The sequence below is a fragment of the Stenella coeruleoalba genome (assembly GCF_951394435.1).
Source record: "Stenella coeruleoalba genome assembly, chromosome: 21".
NCBI lineage: Eukaryota > Metazoa > Chordata > Mammalia > Artiodactyla > Delphinidae > Stenella > Stenella coeruleoalba.
Window position 1 is genome coordinate 15,991,445 of NC_137167.1, and position 17,113 is coordinate 16,008,557.

Here is a 17,113-nt window from a genome sequence, read left to right on the forward strand (position 1 = left end):
TCAGGAAGAGGAAAAGACTGAAGTTCCTTGAGCTTGTAGTACTTATTCCACAAGATCCAGGCGCGGACCTGTGTAAGGTAATACTTCTGTTTCCATAACCATTCAACACATTTACTCAACAGAGATTTATCGAGCACCTTCTATGTATCAGGTACCTGCTGACTGCTGGATAACACTGACAGGATTTCTGCTTTCACCGGGTTTTTAATCTGGGGGCGATGTGGAAGGCATTCTCAAATATGCATAAAACACAGTTGCAAACCCGGAAAGAAAGGCTGTGCTATAAAGTGTTTGGGGGCAGGGATGGGTATGAAGTACTTCCTGAAAAAATGGGACTTGAAAGAGGAGCAGTAATTAACCTTACGAAGAGGGAAGAGGGGTGTTGAAGTGCCATTCAGAGAGCCACTGCCTGAACAAAGACCTGAGGAACTGTGACTGGGAAAACTGCAGAGTGTAACGCTACAGCACAAAAAGCTGTGCAAGATGAGGCTGGAGAAATAATACGTAGGAGCCGTGCCACTCAGGAGTCTTACAGGATGGTTTCAGAATTTCGAATTTTATCCTAAGACGCGGTTTACGATTAGATGATCTCTTGGCTATCTGATTGGCAGATACGTTTTGCTTGTGTTTTTTGGCCAGCCGGATGGTTTTCTGTTTGGGTTTTTTTTTTTTTTTTTTTGAAGGCGAGGCGTGCACTCTCAGATTAGTCAGAGGCCGCCTTTCCCTGTTGCCCTCACACACGTGCACAATTTTTTGACCCCTAGGGAAGGGGAGTTTGCAACTTTTTCTGGAGGATTATTAGATTTTGTACTAAAATAGCACTAAAGAGAAGACTCCGGAGAGCGAACGGAGAGGGCGGCGCCGACAACCCAACAGGAACAATGCGGGCAGAGTCGGTTCTGGGGAGGGCGGGGAAGGGGAGGAGCGAGGCGCCTCAGCGACCTACTGCGCAGGACCGCCCCTGGTTGCCAAGGCAGCGGGAAGGCGTTGCCCGGAAGCGTTTCCTTACGCAACGGTCAGCTCCAAAACCCATCCCCCAGGGGTTCAGGACTGACTAGTTCCTGAGGCAATCTTGACCACCGCAAAGCAGATGAGGAGCAGAGCCTGATGCAATGTGATGGCCATCCGCCTAGAAGCCCGAGGATTCAGAGAAGCAGGGGAAATTGACCCAGACAGACGTCGGGACTATGGCAGACTTTTCTAAGGAGACCTTTGAGTCCTTTACTGATGAGGCACAGAGTTCCAGTTCATTCAGTTCCTCTGGAGGACTGCAGCCCTGGTCCTGTGCCTCTGGGAGTAAATACGAGAGTGGAACGCCGACTCCACGCTTGCAATATGGAGACAACCAATCTGAGTTTTCACACTTCAAAAATAATGAAAAGAAGTTGAGCAGAAAATGGATCAACAACCTCAAGGGCAAGGAAATGAACTCTGGACAGTACCAACCAGACACTAAACTTGAAACAGAAATCACTCAGGCATCCCTTGAAGAATTGAATGCCCTGCAGTCTTTCTGCACCGTTAAGATAAACCTGATCCATCATAGTGCGACCTCTAAGGGGAAAAAGAGCAGCGGACATAAAAAGCTGCAGCTTGGATCGGATGCAGAGGCTCCAGAGGTAGATGCCTTAAACTGTACTGTCCCCGATGAGCTTCTGAACAGAATCTATTTTAAAAACATGAGGACAACACCCAACGAGGTGGTAACAGCTAAGCAACACATTTCTTCTCGGTGTCCCAACTGTAACAGGAAAAGAGCAGAACTGGCCCAATCTGCCTTCCTGAAACAGAAGAAGACTTTACTGGAGTCACTTCTACTCCAAGAGAAAATAGATGAAGATCTTCATATGAAAGACTTTCTTACCCTTATTGGAGAAATACATCAGAGCCTTCCCAGGCTTTCCGATGACCCCAGAATAATCTGGGAAAGACTGAAGGAGAAAAGTCAAATTGGTTACTCTGGTTTTGAAAGGTCAGATATAAAGCAGGAGATGTAGTAGAATGGAAATAGTGCTTGTCATCGCCTTTTTGTCCGCCAATTTTCAAACCTCTTACTCTTAACTAAACAAGGGATGGTGTTTATTAATGATAATGTGTAGTGTGTATAAATGTTTTGTTGTGTATTTGAATAATTATCATCATTTCTGTAATAGGAGCAGAGCATTTGGCCTGGCCGTTAGCACGACCGTTATCGCGAGACCCTGAGCCAACAGTCAGCTCGCAGTAGTGCTCGCGGCAGAGAGTGTGGTGAGAGGTGAGAGGCGGTTGCGGGGCGTGGGACAGGCTGAGGGCCGGGTCCTGCAGAGCCCCAGAGCCCTCACCGCAGCCGCCCGCTAGCCAGGCCCAGACCTTGAAGCAGCGAAGCAGCAGCGAACCCCTCCCCCATCCCAACGTCTGCAACCTAATGGCGGCGGGCGGTCTTCATGGGTCGCAGTCCGTGGAGGCCTCAGCAACTGGAGTATATGGACACTGCCGTTGAGGTAACAGCTTCAACCTGCTTCAGTCTCTCCATTCAAGTTTCAAAAGTTGGTGCAGCTTAGATCAGTTGTCTCCTCCTAGGAGGTGGCCAGAGGCCAGGGTTAAGTTGCACGGACATTGCAGGTCATTAGTTCAGGTCCACCTCTGTGGTTGGGCTCTTCTCAAAGAAGGGCAATTGCTGTGAGCTGGGGATTCCCCTGATGGGCATTTGCTACAACACGTATTCCTGTCGATCGTATACAAAGGATTCTCTCCAGGTTAAATGAAAAGCCTGAGGGCCGGCTTGGGTCGGGGCCGGCTGGGTCCTGGCCGCCTGGCTCCCTCATTGATGATGGCTGGGCAGAGTCTGGGGACCTGGCCCTGAGGGCGCTGCCAGCTGAGATCTGCCCCCTCACCCAGGCCTGGGCGCTGGCGGGAGGACTCAGACTGGGTGCTGGATGAAAGCTCCTGGGCAGGGTAACTGGCCCGCGCAGGGACCCCCTCCTGTAAGCCAGGGCCTGGACCTCGGAGGGTGAAAGTTGAGCCTTGGGACCTTGCCCTTTCTTGTCAGAACAGAGAATAACATTTGTTTCGATGGAGGTTTATAAGAACACAGTGACCTGGCCTCAAGAACAAAGGATCTAACACCAAGAAGTTTGTAACAACTAACCATGCCCCTCCCTATAAAAGGGCTATAAAAGGGCTTTGCTGAAAGCTTTCCAGGTGTCCAGGGTTTTTAAGGCATGAGCCACCAGTCTCCTTGCATGGCCCTGCAATAAACCTTTCTCGGCTCCAAACTCCGACGTTTTGGTATTGTTTGGCCGCAGTGTGTGCTGGGCACTCGGACTTGCGTTCGATAGTATTTCTACAGGTACTCTGGAAACTTAAGAGTTTACTGTGCTTCCTTCACAGATTTGAGGACTAAAGACTTTCCACCCAGTATTTTTTCAGATTCTAGAGGGCAACATTTTATAGTTGGAATAGTTACAAAGTTTTTATAACAATGCAGGAGACAGATGCTGGCAATTTGGACTAGGGTTTTGACAGTACAGATAGAAATAGAGATCTAAGAAGTACTTAGGAGGTAATAATTGACATTCTTTGGTGAAGAAATGGATATGGAGGGTTAATAAAAGGTAAATGTTAAGAATGGGCTTCCCTGGTGGCGCAGTGGTTGAGAGTCCGCCTGCCGATGCAGGGGACGGGTTCGTGCCCTGGTCCGGGAAGATCCCACATGTCTCAGAGCGGCTGGGCCCATGAGCCATGGCCACTGGGCCTGCGTGTCTGGAGCCTGTGCTCCGCAATGGGAGAGGCCACAACAGTGGGAGGCCCGCGTACCTCAAAAAAAAAAAAAAAAAAAGAATGTTACTTAGTTTCTGACTTGTGCATTTGGATGAATGATAATTCATTAAGATAGGAGCATGTTTGATTAAGAGGGTGATTATTTGGACATGGTTAGTTTGAGGAATATTTGAGACATTCATACTGAGAGGTTGAGAAACATTTGGTTATTTGTGCTTGCGATCTGGAGAAAAGGTCTTGAGGGGGTGGGGATCATTGGCATATATGTCATAGATGTGGTGAGCTCTTCTAGAAGGAAGGAGAATGACAGGAGAAGAAGGGCTATGACCAACTCCTGAGAACTTCTACCCACCAATTAATGGCTGGGTAGAGGAGAATAAGACAGCAAAGGAAGTTGAGAAGAAGTCATCATAGAAGGATAAAGGAAACCAGGAAAGAGTCGTGTCAGAGAGACCAAAGAAAGAGAACATTTCAAGAAGGATGGGTTGTCTAAGCATGCCAATGCAACAGAGTTAACAGATGATTTAGTCATGTGTTGGTTTCTTTGACTTAACAACAGCAACTTCATAAAAGTTGGGCTGACTGACAGTAGATTGAGGAATAAATGTAAGCTAAGGAAATGAGGAATACAGGTATAGACTTCTTGAAGTTTAGCTGTGGAGGGAAAGCAGGAGAGGTAATTTTTCTATATGTCTAACACTTAAGCTATCACGGTCAAAAATTTGTAAAAATCAGCAAAAAAATAGCCTTTGTATCAGCAAAAAATAACCTTTGTATCATGTCAATATTACTCTTTGCCTTTAGACCTTCATTTATGTATTAAGATACTCTTTTTTTCCCCATAAAATTTAGTGTATTTTCTCTTAGTCATTCCTAAATAAAATGGGAAATAAAATCATTACCATTTTCACAGTAACTTTTTATTGAAATTCACGTTACATCTTGCTTTATCTTTGCCATCTTAATATATTCACATTTCTCATAATCAAAATGCTGAATAATTTCCCCATTAAGGGTCATAATTCACCCTTTAGTCAACTAAGTCTTCCAGTCCATGCACAAGAGATTTTTAGAATTTGTTTAGGTCTTCTTTAATTTTGAAAGAAATGTTTCATAGTCTTCAGCATACAAAAGTTGTGTGCCTCTTTTATTGAATTTATTCCTAAGTATTTTACTCCATTGTTTGCTATTGTAAGTGAATTTTTTCCAATCCAGTTTCTTTTTGGATGTTCATTGCTAGTGCATAGAAATACAACCGATTTTTGCCTGTTGATTTTGTATCCTGAAACTGCTGCTGAATTCATTGATTTGCACTAACAGTGTTAAAAAATGGATTGTGTAGGATTTTATAGCTAGAAGATTATGTCATTTGTGACCAGAGGTAATTTTACTTCTTGCTTTTGATTTGGATACTGTTTTTTTCTTCTTGCCTAATTGCCCTGGCTCTAACTTCCAGTACTATAATGAATAGAAGTGGTGAAGTGGGCATTTTATCTTGTTCCTGATCTTAGGAGAAGAGCTTTCAGACTTTCACCATTGAGTATGTTAGTTGTGGGTTTTCCATAAATGGTCTTTTTCATTTTGAGGAAGTTCCCTTCTATTCTTAGTTTATTGAATGTTCTTATTTCATTAAAGGGTGTTTCATCAGTTGAGATGATCATGTGGTTTTATGTACTCTTTAACCCAGTCTAAAGCCTCACCTTCTTTGAACTCAGCCCATAACCATGAAACACTGACTAATCAGAATTAAAGGCTGTAGTCTATATGCTAAGGCACAAATATAAATTCATATTATAACACTTGTGTCTTAATAGTCTTTTCTTTCTTACTTGATTGTGAGCAACTGGAGGATAGAGTTGATACCATCTTACATGATATCCACGGGGGTTAGCACAATGCCTGGCACAGGACGGTGCTCAACAAGTTTCACGGATGAAAGAAGACGTGCATACAAATAATGACATTTAATATGTCTTTTGCATCAAAAGAAGAAAATAATTTAGCATACACTTTTCTGTCAATGTTTTGCCTTTGTGTAGCTGTTTTCTGTAATTTTTCTCTCTCCGTGGCTTGGATTCCCTTTTTTTTTCATGTATATACATACTTTTTCTCAGTGACAAATTAGTGGAAAACTTTTTGATAAGATAGCTTTCCCTATGCAGCCAATTAATACAGTATTCATTTAGAAGAATTAATATAAAAATATCTTTCTGGAATTCATATTTTCAGGTAGAAAAAACATTTATGGGAATTGTTAATTTTAAAGATAATTCATGACTTTTTGCAATTTTGAAAAGAGGTACAAGTTCTTGATGCTCGAACTTGAGAATAGTGTTTATTGTCTCTGAACAAATTCAAAAGGAATGAATATCCTTTCTCCAGACTCTTTATAGCTGCACCCAAGAGATTCCAGTATAGCTGGAAAGCAAAGTCCATCATATCAGATGCTAAGAAACCATTATTTCCCCAAGCACTAAAAATGTATCTGGCAAAAAAAAAAAAAAAATTGTATCTGGCAACCTGGTACAGGATTACACAAATATGCAATTTATATAACTATAATATATAAATTATATAAATACACACCTATTTAGTTTATGGTTTTTATCTCGATTTTTTATCACAAAAATTTCTGCACTAAGAAACAAATCTATGCATTTAACGAGTGTTAGAAAAACGAAATCCTTGGAACAGAACTAAGTGATGTGTCAGGCTGAGAGAAAGAAAATTCAGTCCTGAGCATCTGAGTCATTCAGATTCCAATCTCAGAACTGTTTAGGAATGTTTGGGACACCCAGCTCTGAATACCTCCAATTTTAAACATGTTAGTTTATTTCATGATGAAGCCTAATATAGTAACTTCGTTTTTTCTGCAGCGACATAGCTAAACAGGCTGCAAAGAAGTAAGAATTGTGGCTCTACATGAGTGTGGGCTCTCCCCCAATTTTTTCTGGAGTTGACAAATGAAAAGTACATACAAAAATAGTTAACTGTGAAACAGAAAAAGAAAAGATAGCTGAATTCTCAGTTGATAATACCCTCTGCAGTAGAGAATTTCAAAATTTTCCAATTTTCAGTAGACTCAAATTACAGTGGAAATTGCAAAATTCTATCAGGGTGACTCAAATAATTCTAAAGCCTAGTTTTGATGAGCCCACTGTTGAGGTATTAACAGAGGTTTAGGAGAAAGTATGTTGTGGTCATTCCACCCAAAATTTGCTTTGGATGTCAAGATTGATGACCCCACACAAAGCCTGAGAAGGTCTATTACTCATGTAATGAGAGCTTCCAGGGGGCACAGGGCAAGCTCCCAAGCTGATCTAAAAATGGCTAGACGGAGAGGAAAGAGGACTGGTTTGCCTTTTATTGTGATTGGGGGGGGGGGGTGCTGAGGTAAGGATTCCCATCTGTGGGCTGGGCTTACATGGTCTGAACTTCCTGCCAGTACCAGAGGGACACCTGGGCTTTCTTATCAGCTAGTCCAAAGGTGGAGCAGGAGGATGGGCCTTGGAAGTTTCTGACCATCAAACATCAAAAATGGAATCAGACTCTTTATTACAGGTCATCCCTGATGTTTGATGATAAAAAAGTCACATTTCATTTAATTAAATTTTATCTTGCTTGAGTATGCCATAAGGGAGTTCTGTGAGGCTTGTAGCCTGAGACTGACAAGGGTGGGGAAAGTTCCACTGAACACCTTGTTCAAGAGCCCAGCATTGGATAATTTTAGAAGTGAAATGGTCACCCTTAACAACATCTGGAATGCCAAAGTGGATAAAGTGAGGCCTGTATTGTGGCTTTAATATGACACACTGATTTATATTTTGGGTATCTGTGAGGAAAGAGACTTCCACAGTTATTTTCCCCAAGGATGGAAGCCTTGGATAAGTAATTGTTGTGGTTACCATTGGTGGAACCAGGTCACTAGACCATTGGTGGAACCAGGTGGCTAGCCCATTGCAATGGCCTGAGAGTCTGTAAACACGCACCAGTGGAGCCACTTACTGGCCAGGGTAAGATAACTGCCTGAGGTTCAGTTAGTTTTGAAGGTGCTTGGATCCCATCCTTTATCAAGGATGTCTGGATTAAGGAATGAAAAGCAGCAGATCTCCAGAAAGCCCCATGATGTGCAGTTTTGATGCTGTCCATAAAGTGAACAAACTCCCATTGCTGTTCACTCATTTAATCCCAAGGGGCTCCCCAAATAGCCAAGGGTTCAAGAGAGGAGTGACCTCTTCTGGCACCTAGTCAACTGGCAAGAGACTGAGGACAGAAGAGGCCACCCTTTCCTGCAGGTGGGATACACCAGAGGACCCAGACTTAGCTCTATCCTGTAGGTAACACTTCTGCTTAGCAAGGAGGCCTTGATGGCTGATCTGAGCTTATAGAAGGCTGCCTCCCTGATCCATGGAAAGGTATGGAGCTGCACAGGCTCAGGGTCTGTGAGAATCTCTGTTTCCAGGGCACTCAGTATGCAGTCCCCAGTTGCCATGCGGCTGATGAGAGCAGTTTCTCACACCAGAAATCCATGGGCAACATTTTTTGGGGGGAAGATTTATTTATTTATTTATTTAACATCTTTACTGGAGTATAATTGTTTTACAACGATGTATTAGTTTCTCCTGTAAAAGAAAGTGAATCAGCTATACGTATACATACATCCCCATATCTCCTCCCTCTTGCGTCTCCCTCCCACCCTCCCTATCCCACCCCTCTAGGTGGTCACAAAGGACTGAGCTGATCTCCCTGTGCTCTGTGGCTGCTACCCACTATCTACTTTACGTTTGGTAGTGTATATATGTCCATGCCACTCTCTCACTTTGTCCCAGCTTACCCTTCCCCCACCCTGTGTCCTCAAGTCCATTTTCTATGTCTGTGTCTTTATTCCTGTCCTGACCTAGGTTCTTCAGACCATTTTTTTTTAATTCCATATATATGTGTTAGTATATGGTATTCGTTTCTCTCTTTCTGAGTTACCTCACTCTGTATGACAGACTCTAGGTCCATCCACCTCACTACATATAACTCAGTTTCGTTCCTTTTTATGGCTGAGTAATATTCCATTGTATATATGTGCCACATCTTCTTTATCCATTCATCTGTTGATGGACACTTAGGTTGCTCCCATGTCCTGGCTATTGTAAACAGAGCTGCAGTGAACATTGTGGTACATGACTCTTTTTACATTATGGTTTTCTCAGGATATATGCCCAGTGTGGGTCGTATGGTAGTTCTATTTTTAGTTTTGTAAGGAACCTCCATACTGTTCTCCATAGTGTCTGTACACATTTACATTCCCACCAAGAGTGCAAGAGGGTGCCTTTTTCTCCACACCCTCTCCAGCATTTATTGTTTGTAGATTTTTTGATGATGGCCATTCTGACTGGTGTGAGGTGATACCTCATTATAGTTTTGATTTGCATTTCTCTAATGATTAGTGATGTTGAGCATCCTTTCATGTGTTTGTTGGCAATCTGTACATCTTCTTTGGAGAAATGTCTATTTAGGTCTTCTGCCCATTTTTGGATTGGGTTGTTTGTTTTTTGATATTGAGCTGCATGAGCTGCTTATAAATTTTGGAGATTAATCCTTTGTCAGTTGCTTCATTTGCAAATATTTTCTCCCATTCTGAGGGGTGTCTTTTCGTCTTGTTTATGGTTTCCTTTGCTGTGCAAAAGCTTTGAAGTTTCATTGGGTCCCATGTGTTTATTTTTGTTTTTATTTCCATTTCTCTAGGAGGTGGGTCAAAAAGGATCTTGCTGTGATTTATGTCATAGAGTGCTCTGCCTATTTTTCCTCTAAAAGTTTTATAGTGTCTGGCCTTACATTTAGGTCTTGAATCTATTTTGAGTATACTTTTGTATACAGTGTTAGGGAGTGTTCTAATTTCATTCTTTTACATGTAACTGTCCAGTTTTCCCAGCACCACTTATTGAAGAGGCTGTCTTTTCTCCATTGTATATTCTTGCCTCCTTTATCAAAGATAAGGTGACCATAGGTATGTGGGTTTATCTCTGGGCTTTCTATCCTCTTCCATTGATCTATATTTCTGGTTTTGTGCCAGTACCATACTGTCTTGATTACTGTAGCTTTGTAGTATAGTCTGAAGTCAGGGAGCCTGTTTCCTCCAGCTCCATTTTTCTTTCTCAAGATTGCTTTGGCTATTCAGGGTCTTTTGTGTTTACATACAACTTGTGAAATTTTTTGTTCTAGTTCTGTGAAAAATGCCATTGGTAGTTTGATGGGGATTGCATTGAATCTGTAGATGGCTTTGGGTGGTATAGTCATTTTCACAATGTTGATTCTTCAAATCCAAGAAAATGGTATATCTCTCCATCTGTTTGTATCATCTTTAATTTCTTTCATCAGTGTTTTATACTTTTCTGCATACAGGTCTTTTGTCTCCTTAGGTAAGTTTATTCCTAGGTATTTTATTCTTTTTGTTGCAGTGTTAAATGGGAGTGTTTCCTTAATTTCTCTTTCAGATTTTTCATCATTAGTGTATAGGAATGCAAGAGATTTCTGTGCATTAATTTTTTTATCCTGCTACTTCACCAAATTCATTGATTAGCTCTAGTGGCTTTCTAGTGGCATCCTTAGGATTCTCTATGTATAGTATCATGTCATCTGCAAACAGTGACAGTTTTACTTCTTCTTTTCCGATTTGGGTTGCTTTTATTTCTTTTTCTTCTCTGATCGCTGTGGCTAGAACTTCCAAAACTATGTTGAATAATAGTGGTGAGAGTGGGCAATCGTGTCTTGTTCCTGATCTTAGTGGAAATGGTTTTAGTTTTTCAACATTAAGAACAATGTTGGCTGTGGGTTTGTCATATATGGCCTTTATTATGTTGAGGTAAGTTCCCTCTAAGCCTACTTTCTGGGTGGTTTTTATTATAAATGGGTGTTGAATTTTGTTGAAAGATTTTTCTGCATCTATTGAGATGATCATATGGTTTTTCTCCTTCAATCTGTTAATATTGTTTCTCACATTGATTGATTTGCATATATTGAAGAATCCTTGCTTCCCTGGGTGAAGCCCCACTTGATCATGGTGTACTGTCCTTTTAATGTGCTGTTGGATTCGGTTTGCTAGTATTTTGTTGAGGATTTTTGCATCTATGTTCATCAGTGATATTGGCCTGTAGTTTTCTTTTTTTGTGGCATCTTTGTCTGGTTTTGGTATCAGGGTGATGGTGGCCTCATAGAATGAGTTTGGGAGTGTTCCTCCCTCTGCTATATTTTGGAATAGTTTGAGAAGGATAGGTGTTAGCTCTTCTCTAAATGTTTGATAGAATTTGCCTGTGAAGCCATCTGGTCCTGGGCTTTTGTTTGTTGGAAGATTTTTAATCACAGTTTACATTTCAGTGCTTGTGATTGGTCTGTTTATATTTTCTATTTCCTCCTGGTTCAGTCTCGGAAGGTTGTTCCTTTCTAATAATTTGTCCGTTTCTTCCAGATTATCCATTTTATTGGCACATAGTTGCTTGTAGTAATCTCTTATGATCCTGTGTATTTCTGCAGTGTCATTTGTTACTTCTCCTTTTTCATTTCTAATTCTATTGACTTGAGTCTTCTCCCTTTTTTTCTTGATGAGTGTGGCTAATGGTTTATCAATTTTGTTTATCTTCTCAAACAACCAGCTTTCAGTTTTATTGATCTTTGCTATCGTTTTCTTCATTTCTTTTTCATTTATTTCTGATCTGATCTTTATGATTTCTTTCCTTCTGCCACCTTTAGGGTTTTTCGTTCTTCTTTCTCTAATTGCTTTGGGTGTAAGGTTAGGTTTTTTATTTGACATGTTTCTTGTTTCTTGAGGTAGGATTGTATTGCTATAAACTTCCCTCTTAGAACTGCTTTTGCTGCCTCATGTCGGTCATCATGTTTTCATTGTCATTTGTTTCTAGGTAGTTTTTGATTTCCTCTTTGATTTCTTCAGTGATCTCTTGGTTATTTAATAGTGTATTGTTTAGCCTCCATGTGTTTGTATGTTTTACAGATTATTTCCTGTAATTGATATTTAGTCTCATAGCGTTGTGGTCAGAAAATATACTTGATATGATTTCAATTTCGTTAAATTTACCAAGGCTTGATCTGTGACTCAGGGTATGATCTATCCCTGGAGAATGTTCCATGAGCACTTGAGAAGAAAGTGTAATCTGCTGTTTTTGGATGGAATGTCCTATAAATATCAATTAAGTCCATCTTGTTTAATGTATCATTTAAAGCTTGTGTTTCCTTATTTATTTTCATTTTGGATGATCTGTCCATTGGTGAAAATGGGGTGTTAAAGTCCCCTACTATGATTGTGTTACTGTCCATTTCCCCTTTTATGGCTGTTAGCATTTGCCTTATGTATTGAGGTGCTCCTATGTTGGGTGCATAAATATTTACATTTGTTATATCTCCTTCTTGGATTGATCCGTTGATCATTATGTAGTGTCCGTCTTTGTCTCTTGTAATAGTCTTTACTTTAAAGTCTATTTTGTCTGATATGAGAATTGCTACTCCAGTTTTCTTTTGATTTCCATTTGCATGGACTATCTTTTTACCTCCCCTCACTTTCAGTCTGTATGTTTCCCTAGGTCTGAAGTGGGTCTCTTGTAGATAGCATATATACGGGTGTTGCTTTTGTATCCATTCAGCCAGTCTATGTCTTTTGGTGGGAGCATTTAATTCATTTACATGTAAGGTAATTATTGATATGTATGTTCCTATTACCATTTTCCTAATTGTTTTGGGTTTGTTATTGTAAGTCCTTTCCTTCTCTTGTATTTCCTGCCTAGAGGAGTTCCTTTAGCATTTGTTGTAGAGCTGGTGTAGTCGTGCTGATTTCTCTTAGCTTTTGCTTGTCTGTAAAGGTCTTAATTTCTCTGTCAAATCTGAATGAGATCCTTGCTGGGTAGAATAATATTGGTTGTAGGTTTTTCCCTTTCATCACTTTAAATATGTCCTGCCATTCCCTTCTGGCTGCAGAGTTTCTGCTGAAAGATCAGCTGTTAACCTTATGGGGATTCCCTTGTATGTTAATTGTTGATTTTCCCTTGCTGCTTTTAATATTTTTTCTTTGTATTTAATTTTTGATTGTTTGATTAATATGTGTCTTGGTGTGTTTCTCCTTGGAATTATCCTGTATGGGCCTCTCTGAACTTCCTGGATGTGATTGACTATTTCCTTTCCCATATTAGGGACGTTTTCGACTATAATCTCTTCAAATATTTTCTTAGTCCCTTTTTTTCTCTTCTTCTTCTGGGACCCCTATAATTCGAATGTTGGTGCGTTTTTATGTTGTCCCAGAGGTCTCTGAGACTGTCCTCAATTCTTTTCATTCTTTTTTCTTTATTCTGCTCTGTAGTAGTTATTTCCACTATTTTATCTTCCAGGTCACTTATCCGTTCTCTTGCCTCAGTTATTCTGCTGTTGATTCGTTGTAGAGAATTTTTAATTTCATTTACTGTGTTGTTCATCATTGTTTGTTTGCTCTTTAGTTCTTCTAGGTCCTTGTTAAACATTTGTTGTATTTTCTCCATTCTATTTCCAAGATTTTGGATCATCTTTACTATCATTACTCTGAATTCTTTTTCAGGTAGACTGCCTATTTCCTCTTCATTTGTTTAGTCTGGTGGGTTTTTACCTTGCTCCTTCATCTGCTGTGTGTTTTTCTCTGACTTCTCATTTTGCTTAGCTTACTTTGTTCGGGGTCTCCTTTTCACAGGCTGCAGGTTCGTAGTTCCCGTTGTTTTTTGGTGCCTGCTCCCAGTGGGTAAAGTTGTTTCAGTGGGTTGTGTAGTCTTCCTGGTTGGGGGGACTGATGCCTGTGTTCTGGTGGATGAGGCTGGATCTTGTCTTTCTGGTTGGCAGGTCCACATCTGGTGGCATGTTTTGGGGTATCTGTGAACTCATTATGATTTTAAGCAGGCTCTCTACTAATGGGTGGGGTTGTGCTCCTGTCTTGCTAGTTGTTTGGCATGGGGTGTCCAGCACTGTAGCTTGCTGGTCGTCGAGTGGAGCTGGGTCTTAGCGTTGAGATGCAGATCTCTGGGAGAGCTCTCACTGATTGATATTACGTGGGGCCAAGAGGTCTCTGGTGGACCAGTGTCCTGAACTCGGCTCTCCCACCTCAGAGGCTCAGGCCTGACACCCAGCCAGAGCACCAAGACCCTGTCAGCCACTTAGCCAGGTACGTGGGGAGTTTCTTGCCTTTTGGGAAGTCTGAGGTCTTCTGCCAGTGTTCAGTAGGTGTTCTGTAGGAGTTGTTCCACGTGTAGATGTAGTTTTGATGTATTTATGGGGAGGAAGGTGATCTCCACGTTTTACTTCTCTGCCATCTTGAAGGCACCCCCTGTGAATGCCGCCTTCTCTTCTCTCCCCCTCATGCAAGCTTCTAGAGAGCACCATGCACCCTGTCTCAGCTTCCTCACCTGTCCCTCACTCCTCACCTCTGGCCAGTGGCGAAGTCGGGCGGTGGGTCTTGCGGGCTCCGGCAGACCAGGGGGAAACAGTTTATGTTTTTTCTCTTTCTTTTTCCTTTTTGTGATCATATGACACAGGGTTGGAAATGTACCAGTCAGGAACTGCTATGGCTGCCCCTCTCCGACGCCATTCTCAAAGACTCATGTCTTGGTTCCAGTGTGTTCATCAAATAAAATCTGCTGTTATGTCTTGGGAACAACTGTACGCAGTGAGCTTCCTTAAGCAAAATACGATTGTTGCTCACTGCTCTATCAGCCTGAGAGGCTTGTCTGCTTGGGCAACTTATGATCATCATGAGGGGTCCAGAGGTTTCAGGAGGTATGAGAGGAGGTTGCTCTAGCTTCTACGGTGAATGATTCTCTGGGAGCAGAGAAAGGGAACACTAATGGGAGAGACTGTTGTATTACCGTTCGGACATTCTAGAGTCCTTTGTTGTAGGGGAGCCCCAATTCAAGATGGGATAAATTGTGAATAACAGCATAAAAAGGCTTAATTAAAACTTGTAAATGAGGTATATGTTTGCCTCCAGATCCCTAAAAGTCCTAAAAGATACTGGGCTTGTTTAACATTGTGAGTGCAGAGTGTCGACTGTTACTTCTTGACAGTGTTAGAGATGCTGGGGCCCTCAGAGTACCAAATACTTTTCAGGAAGTTCACCAGGGTTGCAGGGCCTTGTCCTAAGTGCAGGGAAATGCCCACCCCCCACTTTTTTTTAAGCTCCCCCTCCTCTTCCTCATCTTCTTATGGTTTTTTTTTTCAGTTTTATCTTCCTATCTAAAAAGAGATTTATTGTATTTCATGCAATTTAAAGTACGCATGTCAAGTCACCTAGAAAAAAATTTTAATGCATTAAAAAATAAAATAAAAAGTTGTGTGTGTGTGCGAAGGATGTAGAACAAATGGACCAAGTTATAGTCTAATAGGGTCCCTGAGAGAGGAAGTTTTGGAAAAAACATCACATCCATTCTCCCTGGAGAATAACTTCATATCTCATATGAGAGACTATTACTATAGCCTGTGGAAGTAATCACACAGAGCTCTAGGTCAACAGCTTTTCCAAAAGTCAGGAGGTAGCAATGTGTACCCCAGAGAGATTTTCTCTTACAATGAAGTAATGCTGAGAAAAAAAATAAAAGAAACATTTCTTCAGCCACTCTCTTCAAGACAACACCATAAATGTGATAGTTAATATTTTCATTTCACAGTATTGGCCACACTGATAAAGTTTTTTAATTATTTAGCAACATATTGATTCTTTAGGGGAACAAGGAAGTAAGGCTCTGAGGGAGAATCTGTTCTATGCCTCTTGCCTAGTTTCTGGTGGTCTGGTGACAATTTTTGATGTTTCTTGGCTTATAGAAACATCACCCCAATCTTTGCCTTCACGCTCACATTGCATTCTCCCTGTGGGCATATCTCTGTCCCAAATCCCATTTTTAGAAAGACACCAGTCATTTTGGATTAGGGCCCACCCCAATTACCTCATTTTAACCTGACCACCTCTTTAAAGACCCTATCTGCAAATAAAGTCACATTCTGAGTAATGTGAGTTAGGACTTCAACATATACATTTTGAGAGGAAAACAACTCAAACTATAACAGAGAGGGCAGTAAAGCAGAAGAATGAAATGACCAGAATTTCATCTTAGTTAACTTAGTCTAGAATCTTAAATAAAGAGAGATGCTCAAGGTAATAATTTTCAACCATGGCTGCACACGAGAATTATCTGAGAAGCTTTCAAAATGTACCAATGCCCAGGCCCTCCTTCTATATATTCTTATTTAAGAGTTGTGGGGTGGAGATCTGGCAGTATTTTCAAAAAGCTTCCTAAGAGAGTATAATATACAGCTGCATTTAGAACTACTGTTTTGGGATGGTAAGGCAGGAAGACCAATTGGAGGCTGTTTTGTTAATCAAGGAGATATAATAAGACTCTGAAACATGGCATCAGCAGTGGAAAAGAGGAAAAGAGAAAGAGATAGATGTTTTCTAGAAATAGGAAGTAAATCAGCAGGACTTGATGACTCATCGAATTGTGGGGAGAGGGCGCGTTAGGGAAGAGCAAAAGGTGACACTTAAGTTCCCATCAGGTACATGCTGGTATTGTCAGCAGATATTAAACTTAAAAGAAGTTTGTTCTCTTGGGGGAAAGCATAATAATTGAATTGAGTTTTTAACAATTAACTTATTATTTTGAGATCATTGTAGATTGACACACAGTTCTAAGAAATAATACAAAGAGGTCCCATACACCATTTACGCAGTTTCTCTCCATGGTAACATCTTGCAAATCTGTAGCACAATCTCACAACAGGATGTTGGCACTGATACAGTCAAGATACAGAACACTTCCATCACACAGGGATATACTGAGTTTGAGGTGCCTGTAGATAGTGATCAAGTGAGACTTGTTAAGGTGGCATTCCATTAGAAGTGTGCCTACCTGGTTTTGATCTCTCTAAAAGTACCAGAAATCTGCCAAAACTAAGTGGAAGTAAGATCCACCTACTTCGCTACCTCAATATAATAATAAGGAATCAGGAATATTTTAAACTTTGGATTTATGTAATGAATATCTAGCAGTGACTTGGGAGTACAAATGGGTAACCATTTCACCTATAGAACAAGATCTACTTGGGGAAATTCTTTAAACACATGGTTACCCATGCATGCACACCCACAGATGCATCACATATACACCACAAGCATGTATACACACAGATGCAACTCTTACTAGAAGACACACAATTTTGTGAGTGACCACTTATATGAACTCCTCATATTCGAAGAGAGTGACGATTCTGTCTTTTAAAGAGTGTGCTTTCATTGTAACTGCAGCCAAAAAAAAAAGAGAGATTAAAAACAGCTGGAACATATGTCTGT

General features: G+C 41.0%; 1 protein-coding gene across 6 annotated transcripts in view; it reads left to right on the forward strand.

The window, feature by feature from the left end:
- The first annotated feature begins 955 nt into the window (after positions 1-955).
- LOC307179626 (uncharacterized protein C8orf48) overlaps positions 956-17,113 on the forward strand; it is a 219,028-nt gene continuing 202,870 nt past the window's right edge. For all 6 annotated transcript variants that reach the window (XM_079909031.1, XM_079909033.1, XM_079909034.1 and 3 more), the window contains exon 1: positions 956-2,480. In XM_079909031.1, the coding sequence (XP_079765157.1) occupies positions 1,188-1,997 (810 nt within the window). In that variant the 5' untranslated portion in view covers positions 956-1,187 and the 3' untranslated portion in view covers positions 1,998-2,480. The remainder of the gene's footprint in view (positions 2,481-17,113) is intronic.